The sequence below is a fragment of the Anoplopoma fimbria genome, chromosome 8 (assembly GCF_027596085.1).
Source record: "Anoplopoma fimbria isolate UVic2021 breed Golden Eagle Sablefish chromosome 8, Afim_UVic_2022, whole genome shotgun sequence".
Lineage (NCBI taxonomy): Eukaryota > Metazoa > Chordata > Actinopteri > Perciformes > Anoplopomatidae > Anoplopoma > Anoplopoma fimbria.
Window position 1 is genome coordinate 7,647,614 of NC_072456.1, and position 15,264 is coordinate 7,662,877.

General features: G+C 40.1%; 1 protein-coding gene across 1 annotated transcript in view; it reads right to left on the minus strand.

The window, feature by feature from the left end:
* Positions 1-3,387: 3,387 nt before the first annotated feature.
* Positions 3,388-15,264, minus strand: part of nos1apa (nitric oxide synthase 1 (neuronal) adaptor protein a) — a 138,561-nt gene continuing 126,684 nt past the window's right edge. Inside the window, exons 9-10 of the mRNA XM_054603012.1 lie at positions 8,282-8,447; positions 3,388-3,959 (exon numbers count right to left, since the gene is read on the minus strand). Of these exons, the coding sequence (XP_054458987.1) occupies positions 3,388-3,959; positions 8,282-8,447 (738 nt within the window). The remainder of the gene's footprint in view (positions 3,960-8,281; positions 8,448-15,264) is intronic.

A 15,264-nucleotide genomic window follows, 5' to 3' on the forward strand; every position in this document is an offset into this window, starting at 1 on the left:
TAAAAAAAACGTACTGATAGCACCTTCACATAATGACTTTCATAATGCACGTTCTCCAGACACGCCCTTGTCTCCAGACTTCCAGGCAACCTCTCTTTGCATAAGTCAAAAATGTGATTGGGCCTGATATAAAAGTAATTTCTGACCTGATAATGTAATATCTTCTTTGATTAAATGCGATTATTGAATCGAGAGATGGGGGTCACCTTTTTAAATCGTTGTAATATCAGTGTGAAGATGTGTTAAACTGGTGATCTGTTGCAACAGTCTGAATATATTTTAGGTCAATTTCAAGGGCTGTTTCATTAGATTCTAAATGATCATATTATCTGACTTGTTTTTACACCAGGTGCTGAAATGTGATTTAAATGGCATTTTTAAAATTCTGTTGCTGGTTGGAGATAAAATATCTGTTTCTTAATTATATTTCAGCAGTGAGCTCATTTCTTATTCTTTTGCCCTGATGTTGTGCTGTCTAATACACCCGTCCCTTCAAATGGAGAAGGTGCAGCGCCATATTTTATGTGTTAATGTCATAGTTATAATTGTCATGTTATAAAAAAATAGAATAGAAAACAAAACGAGAGAAGGAAAAAGGTAGATGATGAGACAAGGGAAGATGATGTGTAGCAGAGGATGTCAAACATAGAGAACAACCTTCTCACTGACACACATATCTGATCTACGTGCTTTCCTGTCATCTGGGTCAAACAGAAAAGCTTCAGACTTCAGAGGAACCGACAAACTCTGACGGATAGCAACAGAAGGAGAGAAAGCTTAGAGTGCAGTGGTTGTCAATAAGTGTTCAGGGAATTTTTGAGCGTGTTTGAGAAGATTTCTGGCAAATGTTTCAATTTTACCCTAGAGGACTATAAGGCACTGACCATGAACCATGACATCCACTGTTTTCGTCGGCTGGGGACCTTTCATGGTTGTCTATTACCATCTGTCTCTCCCCTCATATCCTGTAATTTCTGTTATAAAGACCATATCAAGAGTGGACATATACATCATTTAAGCTTATAATTCTTTTGAGGCATTTCCACCCTTTTTGAAGGTGGCTGCTCGTTAACTCATGGAGTATCAGCCTGCTATTGGTGTTAGTGTTAAACTTCAGTTCCTGTTCCCATTATCCTCCGGTACCTTTTTTGGGAAATCTATTTATGGACTCTGGGAGTATGTTTTCTTTCATATCCAAATTTCCCGGGACTAAATGTCAAATGGCCTTTATTTTGTGTAGTTTTGATAGAACCACTGACTCCAACACACTTGACAGAGACTGATGATTAACGTAAGTTGAAACTAATTTCCAAACAAACTTTCAGAAAAAGAACAGCTCTGTTATCCTTTAATGCAAACATGTTCAGAAAGCGAATGACGAACTGGGAGTTAGTTTACTGGGCGCTCTCTCAATTGGTTTGATCCTATCAGGCTAAAGCTTTTTGCAAAAGATAGTGAGCCCGTTGAGAACTGGTCTGATTCCCCTTCAGATCTCTGCAGCATCTACCTTTGCCAAATGCTGGACTGTTCTAAGCCTGTGGTGAGTCGACAACTATAACTGGGGCTACAGTACGCAGAAAGAAAACTCTGTGGCTTTCCTGGTGAAACAAAATGAACACTTTAATACTGCATTGTGCTTGGAGTCCATACACAGAGCTGGGTTTAAACAAATGAGACCACTCTTGGCTGTCATCCGTGAGCTGCTGTTCTGGCACGAGGGAAGATTTTTTGTTTACGGGATGAATAAAAGAAACAAACAGCATTCCTCGAGGTCCAACTAATCCTGGCTTTACATAAATTAAAAAGCTGGGGGAAATGTGTGGACAAGTGAAGAGAGCGCAAACATGCTCTGACTACCAAGTCAACAAACTGTGAGCAGACAAAAAGAGGGCAGCCTGCAGAAGTCAAGGACGGGACAGTTCGACACTTCATGGGATGACGTAGAAAACAAAGTTTGTAACACACAGTACAGATACAGATTTTTGTCCAAAAATAGTCTTTGAGTAATTATTATTACTGATAATAAGAAAGGACTTCCCCTCTCCAAACATAGAGACAGTAATAAAGTTCCTTGCCATATTTGGCTGAAGTGTTCATCAGAAGAGTCACTTTTCTCTCCAGCAAGGACAAGAGCTCATCAGTCACTCCAGTCCCAAACCCTGTCGTCTTGTTCCTGCCAGCGTGACGGACAGCTACGCTCCCAATCCTGACAAAGTGAAAGCTCGCCCCTGAACTAACCTCAACGTTTGGTTCGATTCCATGTTTACATCTACACTATAAAGACAGACTGACTTATAAATTCAATGTGTTGAAAGAAAGGAGGAAAGACTTTGAAGATAAACTCCCCGTTTGAAATTCAGCAACAGAGAGCTGGGAGGAGACTTTGGGAGTGAAGGTAAAAGAAAATGAAGGAAACAAGGTTTTAAAGAATAAGTGTATATGCATATAGATTAGAGATTAGATTCACACAGTTGTCTCTTGAGACATGGATCACAGGTGTGACCAATAGGGGATACTTAAGGTGATATTAATATTCCTTAAGTGTGTTTGAACTGAATGTGAAGCGAATTATAATCTTACTTTGTTCACTGACAAATAAACTATGTATTCAATAGCAGCAAACAGAGAGTAACCATGACACATTGATTTTAAGCCTTACCAGGGACCCCAGTTGTTGCTACTGCCTTGTACATTCATATGGCTCTTCTCAGCTTCAGGTTCAGGACTTTTGTCTCAAATTGAAACTTGTTTAGCTCAACCTGGAGCCCTCATCCAAGACTGTCTGACAGCCCTGATACTTAGTATAACATAGCAATAATAGTAAATAAATAATTTGATAAATAAAATATAGATTTTTGTATGAGAAGTAGGTCAAAACAGTCACACACGGGGGAGGGGAGTGAATAACTAAATGTCGCTAATAGCATTTGGCTACTAGGGACAGCACTGAACGCATAGCACCCCCGTCAGTGAGCCAAAGAGAAAATCTGGAGACACAAACAATTTCTATTAAAGTAAATCAAGTTGCTAAGATTGCCCTCCTTCTGTGCAGTAAAAGATGTAAGCCTACCAACTCATGAGTGGCTCATGTGTTCAGGATGCCTACGTTAGCCAACTAACGCCATGATATGTAGTTTGTTCAGATCAGGGCTACTACTAGTTGTTTTTTCCGCCTACAGTTATCATTTATTCATCTATTTGAGTCTTTCCTCTTTCTTTTATGCAATTGCAACTATATTACACCAACATATTGGTGTAAGCCTTGTATATATGACTGTCTGACAGAGGTTAGTTCGCTACACGGTTATTCCTAGGGGGTAGTGTTTGTGTGAATGGACAGAAACAGGTAAAGGCTGCTGATTCTTCAGGGGGGAACAGGTTAGTTCGTTATACCGCTATTTCATCTCCCAGACAGTCGGGTGTTCCCTGTCTGTTGAGAACATTAAGCAGCCTCAGCGTCTCCTCATCACTCCCCCAGCCAAAGATCTGCATCCCCTCCTCCTCCTCATCGTCCTCCCCATCATCCTCATTGTCATCGCTGTCGTCTGTGTTCGACTCATACTCTGAGGCGATACCTGACTCCCTAAACCTTGTGGCGAAGTCCAGGCAGGCCAGAGATTTGACGTCATTTGACAACAACTTCACCGTGCCCTCAGACTCCTCTTGGCCTTCGCTCTCTGGCCTGTCGGCCTTGTGCAGCGGGGGAGGCGAGGGGAGTTGAGGAGGTGGAGGCCCCGGGAGAAAACGAAAACACTCCAGTTTGAGAAGACACTTGTCCCTACCTAGGGGGCTTCCCAGAGTCCCATTGGAAGATGAGAAGACGTTGCAGGTCCCGTCGGTGGAGCCCAGCGCGGGCAGGTGGAGGGAGGACACATCAGGTTTGGGAGTTGTGGGGTCGCAGATCACTGGAGGTACCGTAGACCGGAAGGTGATCTCCAACAGACTGTCCTGAGATCCCACTGCAGAGAGGAGATGAGATAGAAATGAGGAAAAAGGAAAAGAAAAGTGATGAATGTGCGAAGGGAGGGAGAGACAAGGAATAAGGGACACATCGTATTTCATACTGTATTGTAACAAAAGTTCCACTGTGCCTTGATTTAAATTCATCTGCCATCATCCCTCCTGTGATCATGACAGAAGAATAATGTATGTGATATAGATATCTGTGAATTGTGGTGGAAAGCAGCTTCTTAAAAACTCTAACAAAATCAATCACTCAGTTGCCAATAAATCAAGTTTGCATGGGGGTAAGCAAGAAAAAAAAACATGTTTCAAAGCATTTTATCATCGTCAGGGCTGCTCAGTGAAACATGTTTTGTTTCCTTTTTTATGGACACAGAGAACAGATCTGGAGCTCAAAAAGTGAGAGGATACTTTAAAGGATTTTTTCGTCTTTCCAAATAATAACCCTGAATAAGCATTAAAAATGAAAACAGGTTTGTTGTTCACTCCTTCAAGGAGGATGGAAGGTGTAGTCAGTTTGGATTCACAGCAGTTCCAGTGTTCTCAAAAATCAGTAACAGCATCTATAAAAAATATCCACAGAAACTTCTCCAACAAGTAGAATCCATTTCCTGTCTGTTGTGCGATGGAAATCTAAAGTCAGCTTGTGTAAAATCTGCGGCACTGTTCAATCAGACACATGGAGCGTGAAAGGCAATATCCAGGTCGAACAGTGAGTGAGAGAGAAAAACTAATTAACAGATGCATTACAAAGTAAGTGGGGGATTCAACCGAAAGCAGCCCTGTGTTAAAACAGCTCGGGGGGTGTTGTTTAAGGTACTGGTGAGGAAATCAAATATAATGCAGGAAGTCATGCTGGAGTAACAGATTCATGAGTTTAATGGCTCATCAGATGCAAAAGAACACAGAGCAACACTTTCTAATACTCACAGACACAATTATACAACTTTGGAAACTTATCCCACGCATATATTCAGAGTATACCTTTAAGAGGATTTCCAACTCTTCTCAGCCATAGCCAGACCAGGTTTCATGCTGTAGTATTCTACTAAATGCTGTAAAAAGGCTGTGAAATAGACCTTTCTCTGGGTGGACACCGTGACAGCAGAGAAAAAAGGCACGTGTATCTAATAACATTAATGATCTCCGTTCCATTCAGTTGGGTCAATTACAATGCCGAGCCAACCTGTACAATCCCAGCACTTTTAAACTGACACACTACAGATTAAATGAAGCCATAATTGATGCTATTGGTTGCGTATCGGTGTTTGACAATTCAAAATGTGTCATGAGAATGGTCAATTGCATCCATAGCACAGTATTCCTAACCTTGTGCGAAATAAGGTCCTTTGAAATTGTCAAACATGCAGAGGGGGCAAACTGATTTTCTGAAATGTTGGCTGATAAGATGACGGATCACCTCTCCCAGGGTGACATCTGGAGGGCAGGCTGAACTGCAATAGTACACAGAAGATTGTCTCTGTCTGATTGGTCAAACAGGCTTAACAATGTATGAAGCTTGTGGGACAGAGACCGCAAAGACTGGAGGTCCTGGATGGAAAAAACAGCTACCAAAACGTGTGTGGTGCATGAATAACAGAGTATTGAGGGGAATCCAGTCTCATATAGGTACTCACAAGCTTTAATACTGGAATTTCTATAAAGACGCCTTTCTGTGTCTGCAGTACCATCACCCTGTCTGCTGTCTGTATGAGTGTATGCAAAGGTGGTGAAAGGTAAACTAGGCAGAATACTAAGGACAGGTCTATCACAGTTTGTCTCTCTAACTATGTTATAAGTCACTACAAGGAACAGGTTATGAAACTCAAGTAATACTGATGCCTCTATATGCCTGACATTAGCAAACCAGACCATCAGCTGGAATATTGGCTATTACTTAATGGCTATTCTTAATGCCTGTCATCTGGTCCAATTCTCTGCAAAACCAGAAAAAAAACAATTTATGGCACACAGGTTGACCAGAAACTCCTTCAGCTCAGACTCCATTGGGGCTTCTGGCAGTGTCCAGGCCGCCGCAGTCAGACCCAGATCAGGCTTATCTGCCACCTTTAACAATAAAACGAAGAACCGGCAGGAGGATGAAAGCCTGACATCTTCCCCTGCCAGGAGCTGAGCTACGCCTCACTGCTCCGTCAGTCCCCGCTGGGAGCTGACACTGACAACATGTTGCTGGCGGACCAGGCCGAATTACTTGGCCCGCCAGAAGGAAGGGAGGAACGGGAACCAGAACCAGGAGTGCCTGGAGCCGGCTGTCAGACCCTGCTGTAATATCATTAGTGCAGTATCTTTTGTGAAATGGTCCTTGAGACGGGGCAGATAGTCGTTCCAAATGCTGCGCAATTCATGGGGCTAACAGTGTCTGCAATCAATTCTTGGTCAATTCACCCATTTAGATTATATACAGCGGGTAAAATAAGTATTGAACATGTCACCATTTTTCTCAGTATATATATTTCTAAAGGTGCTATTGACATTAATTTTTTACCAGATGTCGGTAACAACCCAGGTAATCCATACATACAAAGAAAACCAAAGAAATAAGTTCAGAAATTAAGTTATGTGTAATAGAATGGAATGACACAGGGAAAAAGTATTGAACATGCTTACTGAAATGTATTTAATACTTGGTACAAAAGCCTTTGTTGGTAATGACAGCTTCAAGACGCCTCCTGTATGGAGAAACTAGTCGCATGCATTGCTCAGGTGTGATTTTGGCCCATTCTTCTCCACACAAACAGTCTTCAAATCTTGAAGGTTCCATGGGCCTCTTCTATGAACTCTGATCTTTAGTTCTTTCCATTCTAGCAGCTTTATTTTCTTTCTCTGAAACCAATTGAGAGTTTCCTTGGCTGTGTGTTTGGGATCATTGTCTTGCTGAAATGTCCACCCTCGTTTCATCTTCATCATCCTGGTAGATGGCAGCAGATTTTTATCAAGAATGTCTCGGTACATTTTTCCATTCATCCTTCCTTCAATTATAAAGTTTGCCAGTGCCGTATGCTGAAAAACAGCCCCACACCATGATGTTCCCACCTCCAAACTTCACTGTTGGTATGGTGTTTTTGGGGTGATGTGCAGTGCCATTTGACCTCCAAACATGGTGTGTATTATGGCATCCAAAGAGTTCAATTTTGGTCTCATCTGACCAGACTCATCTGACCGACCACGTTTATGGTGAAATGATGTTCTTTCCACTTCCGGATTATGGCCCCAACAACGCTCACTGGAACATTCAGAAGTTTAGAAATCCTTCTGTAACTAATGCCATCAGTATGTTTTGCAACAATAAGGTTGTGAAGGTCTTGAGAGAGCTCTTTGCTTTTACCCATCATGAGATGTTTCTTGTGTGACACCTTGGTAATAAGACACCTTTTTATAGGCCATCAGTTGGGACTGAACCAGCTGATATTAATTTGCACTGACAAGGGGCAGGATTGCTTTCTAATTACTGATAGATTTCAGCTGGTGTCTTGGCTTTCCATGCCTTTTTGCACCTCCCTTTCTTCATGTGTTCAATTCTTTTTCCCTGTGTCATTCTATTGTATTACACAAAACTTAATCTCTGAACTTATTTGTTTGGATTTCTTTGTATGTATGGATTACTTGGGTTGTTACCGACATCTGGTAAAAATGTCATGTCAATAGCACCTTTAGAAATATATTTACTGAGAAAAATGGTGACGTGTTCAATACTTATTTTACCCGCTGTATTTTAAGTGGCAATTCCAGAAATTGTTGAATAACTTTGAAACATTCAGAGAGAGAAATTATACTTTTGAATACTTTTTGTTACTTTCTAAAATATTTATTTATATATTGTGGATGTAATCCGGGCATTTTCTCTATTATATGTACCATGATGCCCAACTTGATCCCAAGGCAAAATAAATGTCTAATAATTTGCACATAATGGAAATATTATTTTAAGTGAATGCTTGATGGGCCGTCGGTCACCTCTGCACATATAATTATTGTTTTTAATGGATATGTTCCTGCTAACTTGTCTCTTAACTATACTGGGTCAAAATGAGATCAGTTAGCTAAAGGAGTTAGAAGGGACGAGGTGTTGCTGTTGTAACATTTCCTACTGGCTGCCAGTAGAGGCTTGGTCACAAAATACAAAATTCACTTGCAAAACAAAATGTCACTTATATAAAACTTGCATTCTTCCAAAAGTGTCCCAAAAAAACCCGTCTGTTTCTTTGCAGCTGTAAACTTTTACAAGTCAGCAAGCGTGCACTTATGAACTCCAGCATGCAGCATGTATGTGCACAAGTCTCCTATGTGATCCACTTACTGGAGTTTGGTCCAGACATCTTGAGCTCCAGCTCCTGAATCTGTTTAACCAGCAGGGAGATGTGCTGCAGAAGGTCTTTGTTCTGCAGCAGCAGCTGGTGGACTCGAGCCTGGGCCTCCAGCCGAGCCGTGGCCTCCGCAGTCAGCTGGTCCTTCAACAGGTGGACCTGCACAGGAGGAGGTGAATCAAAATGTAGGGATAGAGGAGGATAGAGGAGGAGAGAGGAGGTGGGGTAGGAACAGATGCTCAGAGCAGTGTATACAAACATTTTCCCCTGGTCAATACTTATAAAATCAGCACCATTTCTAACTCTTATCGGAATTCCCCAAACACACAGATGGGACACTTGAAGGCTCAAACTGTGTTGACCCTTCAAACATAATTTGCTTGTCAGTGAAATCAGGAGTGAGTGCTTCAAATATTTGAGCAAAGAAAACATCAAACAACGCACTGAAAAAGGCTTTTGTGTCCACCAAGCTTTTGTTGAGCTGATATTTTCAATCCTATATGACAAACTTTCAAAAAGGAGCTGTATGGTGAGCAGCACGATGATATTTGGACACTTGCTAGTCATCATTCTGAGTCACCACAGACTGGTGTGCTGCATTCTGTAATTGTAAATTGTTTTGTCTTCTGAAGTCTTCTGGCAACTTCAAGGTGGTTTATTTGTTGTTGCCAAGTTTTTTTTATCCCTAAGCAAATGTAATCTTTTCTTCTTTTCTGAGCTGAAGAAAGATATACCAAAGATTCAGATGAGCCAAGGATGGTAAGTAAAGACTCTGCTTCTTGATAAGAGGTAATTACTTTGGAGTCAATATCAACGTGGTCTGACCATCAAAAATGATGCCTTAATGTTGCTTCTACGAAGAAGCATCTATCAGATATGGGAGGAACATCCACATAGATTTAACAAAGTAAATTAGTACGCTGTTATTTAATAAAATATTATCTTTGAGGGAAAATGGGCAAAATTGCTATTGCAAAAGTATATATATATATTTTTTGTACAAATGTAGCCAGTATTCAGGCCTTCACTTTGTAACTACTTGCATCAGGAAATTAGAGGCTTTAAGGTTTATCTGGCTCAGCAGATGGCAGTGATTGATCAATCACACTGTATTTTGACTGTGTGGTAATTAATCAAAGCAGCACTGAAGAAAAAAAAACTAAAAGTGTTGTTCCAGTCGGAAGCAAACGGATCAATCAGTCACAATCCGTTTAGGATGTGTGAAGAAAACATCACAAGCAGAGAGCTGCTGGTTGTGCATGGGGCTGAAGTTTGATAATGAATAGCTGAACACGTTTCATGTGAAGCATCGAGGTGAGGTAGTTTAAAGTTAGATACTGACTACCTGACGAGATAAATCGAGAAATAGAAATTCGTGATTTTCCTGGTTTCACCATGTATGTGCTTGTTTTGAAAAGTGTAGTATATTCATAAAATGGATTAGTAGGAAAATAATGAATATTTTGAAAAATAATTAACTATTCGGCAGGCCATTAGGAAAACTATATATCTGATTCTTCTCAAGTGTTAAGCACAACCATCATAATCATTCATTTCTTTTACAATTTTTAACTGCATACATGTTGTTTGCTAATAGTGTGTTTGCAAGTGTGCTCTTTTTATTTATTAAGTAAGTGTGTTTTTGTTACATGCCTGTTTTTCAGTCATCAGTATCTTATGTTGATAAGGTCACTTTTAAGTATAAATGGCAAACATTGACCGGTACCTCACTGGTGTCGTGGGGTCGAGTATATTCTGCTATTATATCTTTTATATCATTGTAAAATCCTAAATCCTGTTGACTTTTGTACAAATTATGTCACCTTGGGCTCTGTGTTGGGCATTTTCACTATTTTCAAATATTTCATAGACAAAAAGATTAGTCAATTAATAAATAAACTAACTAATCGGTAATTCATTTTATCTTTGGTTTCTGTCTTTTATTTAATCTCTGTCTATGTACACTTATATAAATGTAAATACACACACTCTGATGGTCTCCAAGTTACTGAAGAAAACAGGGTTGAAAGATTTTTAGATCTTTTTCATTTCTGTGGCTTTATATCCATCTATTACATTTTTATTACAGGTGGCTCTGATCCTCGTGTAGCCTTAGTGCCACAGTCTGCTGTGGTCTGCAAAATTAAAGCAGAGGCTCCATTTCAATTTCAGACAGAAGGCTAAAACTTATTTAACACTCTGAATCATTTATATAGGAGGGTGTGAGGGAAGGAAAGAGACACTGTTCATTCAGTTCACACACGTCCACACACACACACACACGTCCACACACACACAAACTTGTCGCAGCAATGAGTCCCTTTTTACTTCAAAGTACTCTCCAAATCAAATGTTAGTGGTCCCACCTCAGCCGACCGAGCCAACTCCAAACCTGAGAACATAATTGCTTTCAACAATTTGAAAGGACAGATTCTCAAGGTTTCAAATCATGAGAATGGTTTAGAAGAAGCCTAGTGTGTTGAAAGAGCCCTCTTACTAATGACTTTCTGACATGAGAGGCTGCGTGGCTCTCAATACTTTAATGAAGCTCAACCCTGGAATTTGAACATATTCCAGCAAGACTTCAAATGTCAGCGGTGTAATAAACAAAGAGGTACTAAAGGAGAGAATGTCAAAACATGCTTTTATCCAGCGACACTACATCCATCCATCCATCTTCCGTAACCTGCTTATCCAGTTAAGGGTCGCAGGGTGCTGGAGCCGATCTCAGCTGTCAATGGGCGAAGGCAGGGTTCACCCTGGACAGGTCGCCAGTCTGTCGCAGGGCTGACATATATAGACAGACAACCATTCACACTCACATCCACACCTACGGGCAATTTAGAGTCTTCAATGCACCTAAGCTGCATGTCTTTGGACTGTGGGAGGAAGCCGGAGAACCCGGAGAGAACCCACGCTGACACGGGGAGAACATGCAAACTCCACACAGAAGGTTGTCCAGCCCGGGAATTGAACCCCGGCCCCTCTTCCTGTGAGGCGACAGTGCTAACCACTACACCACCGTGCAGCCCTAGCAACACTACATGCGTGTTGAAAAGTAAGAATCTTGAAGTGCTTCTTGAAGTTTTCTTCTTTTGTCTAATGGCTTCCTGTCAGTAAACCATTTCTACTCTGCTGTGAACATAAAAAGCTTAATCAGAGTTCGGCAGAACAGGTGGCCCTAAAATTACTAAGCAGGCAGCTGGTGTGAAGGGCCGACAAGAGCAGTATAGTATTCTCAAAGCGCTGTGAATGACGGGGCCTCGTGTGGAGGTGCAAGTCATTGAAACTCGTAATGACTCCCTGCTTTCTCATTTCAGCTTGATGTGGTTACCGTGGTAGCATTGATATCTTGGTTCTTGACGTCAGTGGGGACACATATCAAAGGGGAAACTACAAATAAACTGTAATTGGCATTTGATACACTGCAGAAAATGCTCCAGAAAGACCTTCAGTATTTCATGAGCTGTCTGAAAATCTATTAAAAATGCTGTGATGAGGTTAAATCCAGATGTTTACTTAACAGTTTTATTTTGTCATTACTTAATAGATTGTGTTGCTGTTCCAATTAGTACTGTATCTAGTGATGTAGCACAATGTTGTCTTGTTCAGTACATATTTCCATCAATATCTCCCGTGTTATTGCTGAGCCTGTTGGGTGCTTCAGCTTTCAGTACCTGATTATGTAGCATAATGATGTCTACTAACATTAATACACCCCCCCCCACACACCTATATTTATAGACAAAAATGGAAATTATGTCTTCAAATTGACGTTTCTGCTTGTGCTTGGATATGAATTTTATTCTAACATGACTGATTTATAATAGATTAAGTATCAAAAATACCCCTCTTATTAAAATTGGAGTAATTACTATTAATTCTGATTAACAGTTTGATTATAATTTAAATTGAAAGCTTTGATCTATTTATCATTTTGCCTGTAAAATGTCATGAAATAGTGAAAAAATACCAATCCTCAGTTCAGTTGTTATCTATTTATTTTTAACAGACGAACTGACTGTTCACTTAATCGTTTTAGCACTCTCAAAACCGTGCAATCGACATCATTATCAGCAGTATTGAACTAAATATAAAGAAAGGGTCATTTTATGGAGAATAACCTCTTTGTTGGATTTCTGTTTTAACTCAAACTATTGATTAAAAAATAGATATTTTTATACACCTATCTTTGTTCTCTCACATCTCTATCTCCTCTCTCATTGCCTCATTGGTTCTCTTCCTGCTTATCATTTTTTATTTCAGACATAAATACTTTTTTTCTAAGATGAAACCTCATCAGTTTCTTCCCGCCCTAATAAGGAGCCAGTGAGGCAGAGAAATACAAGAAGGAGTCTTAAATCCACAGCCTCTGTCCCAAGGCCTCCATCTAACATCCACTGGTCCGACAGATAAAAACAAGTGTTGAGGAAGACAATCATCTACTTCCATTATCCTTGTACTTGCCAACAAATCGAGGTGATTTCAGATTGTGCTGCGGCCAAGCTGCCTCTGCAGAACTCATTTGTAAAGACCCACACCCTGATGATGACTTGGCTGTGTAATTTACAGCCGACAGGAGCCCATCTTGAGCTGAAGAAGAGTGCAGCTTGAGGTTGACATTATGCTGCCCTGCTGACACCTCTAATGGAGCATCAGCCACACCTGCATGGTTCATACTGAGGCCTTGGGGGCAAGTTTCACATTTGTCCTGATGCTGTCCATGTTGAATGTCTCTCACAGAGCTGCAATGGCTGGTAAAGGGGCATTGGACAATCTCATGCATAAACAGTAGTGAACAAAGCAAGATAAGCAAAAAAAATACTTTTAAAAGTCAGACCTTGGCTTTGTCGTATGAATATCTGATCAAAAAGAGAACAAGGTCTCGTTGTGATGCAGCCACACAAGGTCAAATTTGGTTTCATGGTGCAAATGACCAGACCCAGTTTCTGTGGAAACAAGAGGCTGGTCCAACATATAAAATTGATAAGATTATAAGACATTAGCTGTATCTCTCTGCTTCCTTTGGTCCACTTTATGTCTGTTCATCTGGCCATTTGTGTCTCCATCTCGTTGTCTTTTTATGGCTAAACCTGAACACTTAATTCGTAAATAAATACAACATGCAATAAGCATATTAATCAGGATTGTTTGTTGGAGACCCTTGACCTGAACCGACTCTAGTTCAACATTTTAATCCATATTTAAAAGACAAAATACATAGTTTGCCCATGCCCTCTAGAATTACACATAGAAGTATTTTCTAATCTGATGCTCTGACCACTTTCTTAAGGTTAGAGGAGCTTGGTTGTCATGTTTACAGGGACAACTACAACTTAAAGGTTAGAGAACGACCGTGGTTGTGGTAAAAAACTAAAATCAGATAATCATTACTTTATTCATGGCTTATTATTTATTTTTGTTAGCTTTTGGTTTATCTTTGTTTTATGTATTATTGTCTTTTTGAATGTACATAATATTAGTCTTAATGTTTGCTCTTTAAAGGGCTTCATAACTCTTGCTTTGAAAATTGCAATATGAATAAAGTAATCGTTATTCACCTTCATACACAATGTTAAACAAAGCCGAGTACCAACACTGAATGTCACTGGTGGTCTGCAAAAGTAAAGCAAATAGTAGAAGATATATTTAGACCAAAAGAAGATACTATATACTAAATGATATCAAGACATTGCACAGGATAATGATGGTACCATTATCAAGGTGACTCTTTTATACTGCATGACCACAATCCATTTTGCATCACAATATCTATTTATTACCAAAACTATTATTTCTCCTGCATCAGTAAGTCAATTTGTGTGTGGAAATGTAGACCTTTGATGCTGCTAAAACTCTTATTTCCACATAATCTAATACCTTTTCCATGGAGGTGTGCATCAGTGCTGCAACAGATTTGTATAAAAACCAACACAATTAAATTCCTCATCCAAAGATCACAGAGTAAATGCACAACAAAGGAAGAACAAACCCCTTAAGCCTGGATGTCAGAAGTGTCGATATTCCTTTTAAAACTTAAAGAGAGTAGATCTAAAAACTCCTACTGAAAGTAGAACCCCGACAAAGATCCAATTAAAAAGGTGCTCCACTTGTGTTTCCCTGCGGTGGTCCCTTGGTAGTAAACCTAGTGCCACCCAATGTTTTCTGCCGTATCTTATCTGAGCATCGTGAAATTGAAGGAGCTTCAAGCGACTGAAGTGACTTCTTTCAGCTCTAATTAGGAAGCAGCATCTCTTTCCTTTTTATTGCTGTCTTTGTTCAAAACCGTTCCCCAGAACAGAACAGCGCCCGGGGAAAAATTTTCCTCTCCCCAACTCCTTCTCTCACAACAGTTTGATATTCTCTCTTCCTAAAATGGAAAACACCTCTCTATTTAACTGATTTTAACATACAGTAAAATACAAAAGATATTTCCTACAGTTCTTGCAGTCGGCTCCCTGTGATTCAACCAACATGCAGTGGATTCAATTTCTTGCGGTTTTGGGTTTAGAATAAGTGCCACACAGAGCGGACAGGACTCTGTGAAACCACTGTAGCAAAGAACACATGGCACTACATACAGAGATAAAACAAGAAAACCAAAACCTTGAGATTTAACTCCTAATCTAAAAATGCAGACGTCATAAAAAACTGGATGACAAGATTGCTGAAATTATACCATTTCTTTTTCATACAAGATTAAAAACAGTGCCTCTCCCATTGGTAGCATAAGGGGATTAGGACCATTGGTTGTGCGTTGTGACTCCACAGTATTGGTTGGGGAGGATGTACTCTTCACACAGGATTACCATCATTGCATTCCTTGCCCACGCCCGGCCCCTTTGATTTGGAAGTGTTTGAAACCCTCCAATGCTTGTTTGTCTTTATTTTCTTATCTCATTTTCGGAGGGAATAACGGAAAGATCATTTACTGGTGCAATGATAAGGAAACCATTACAAAAATGCACTTGCACTT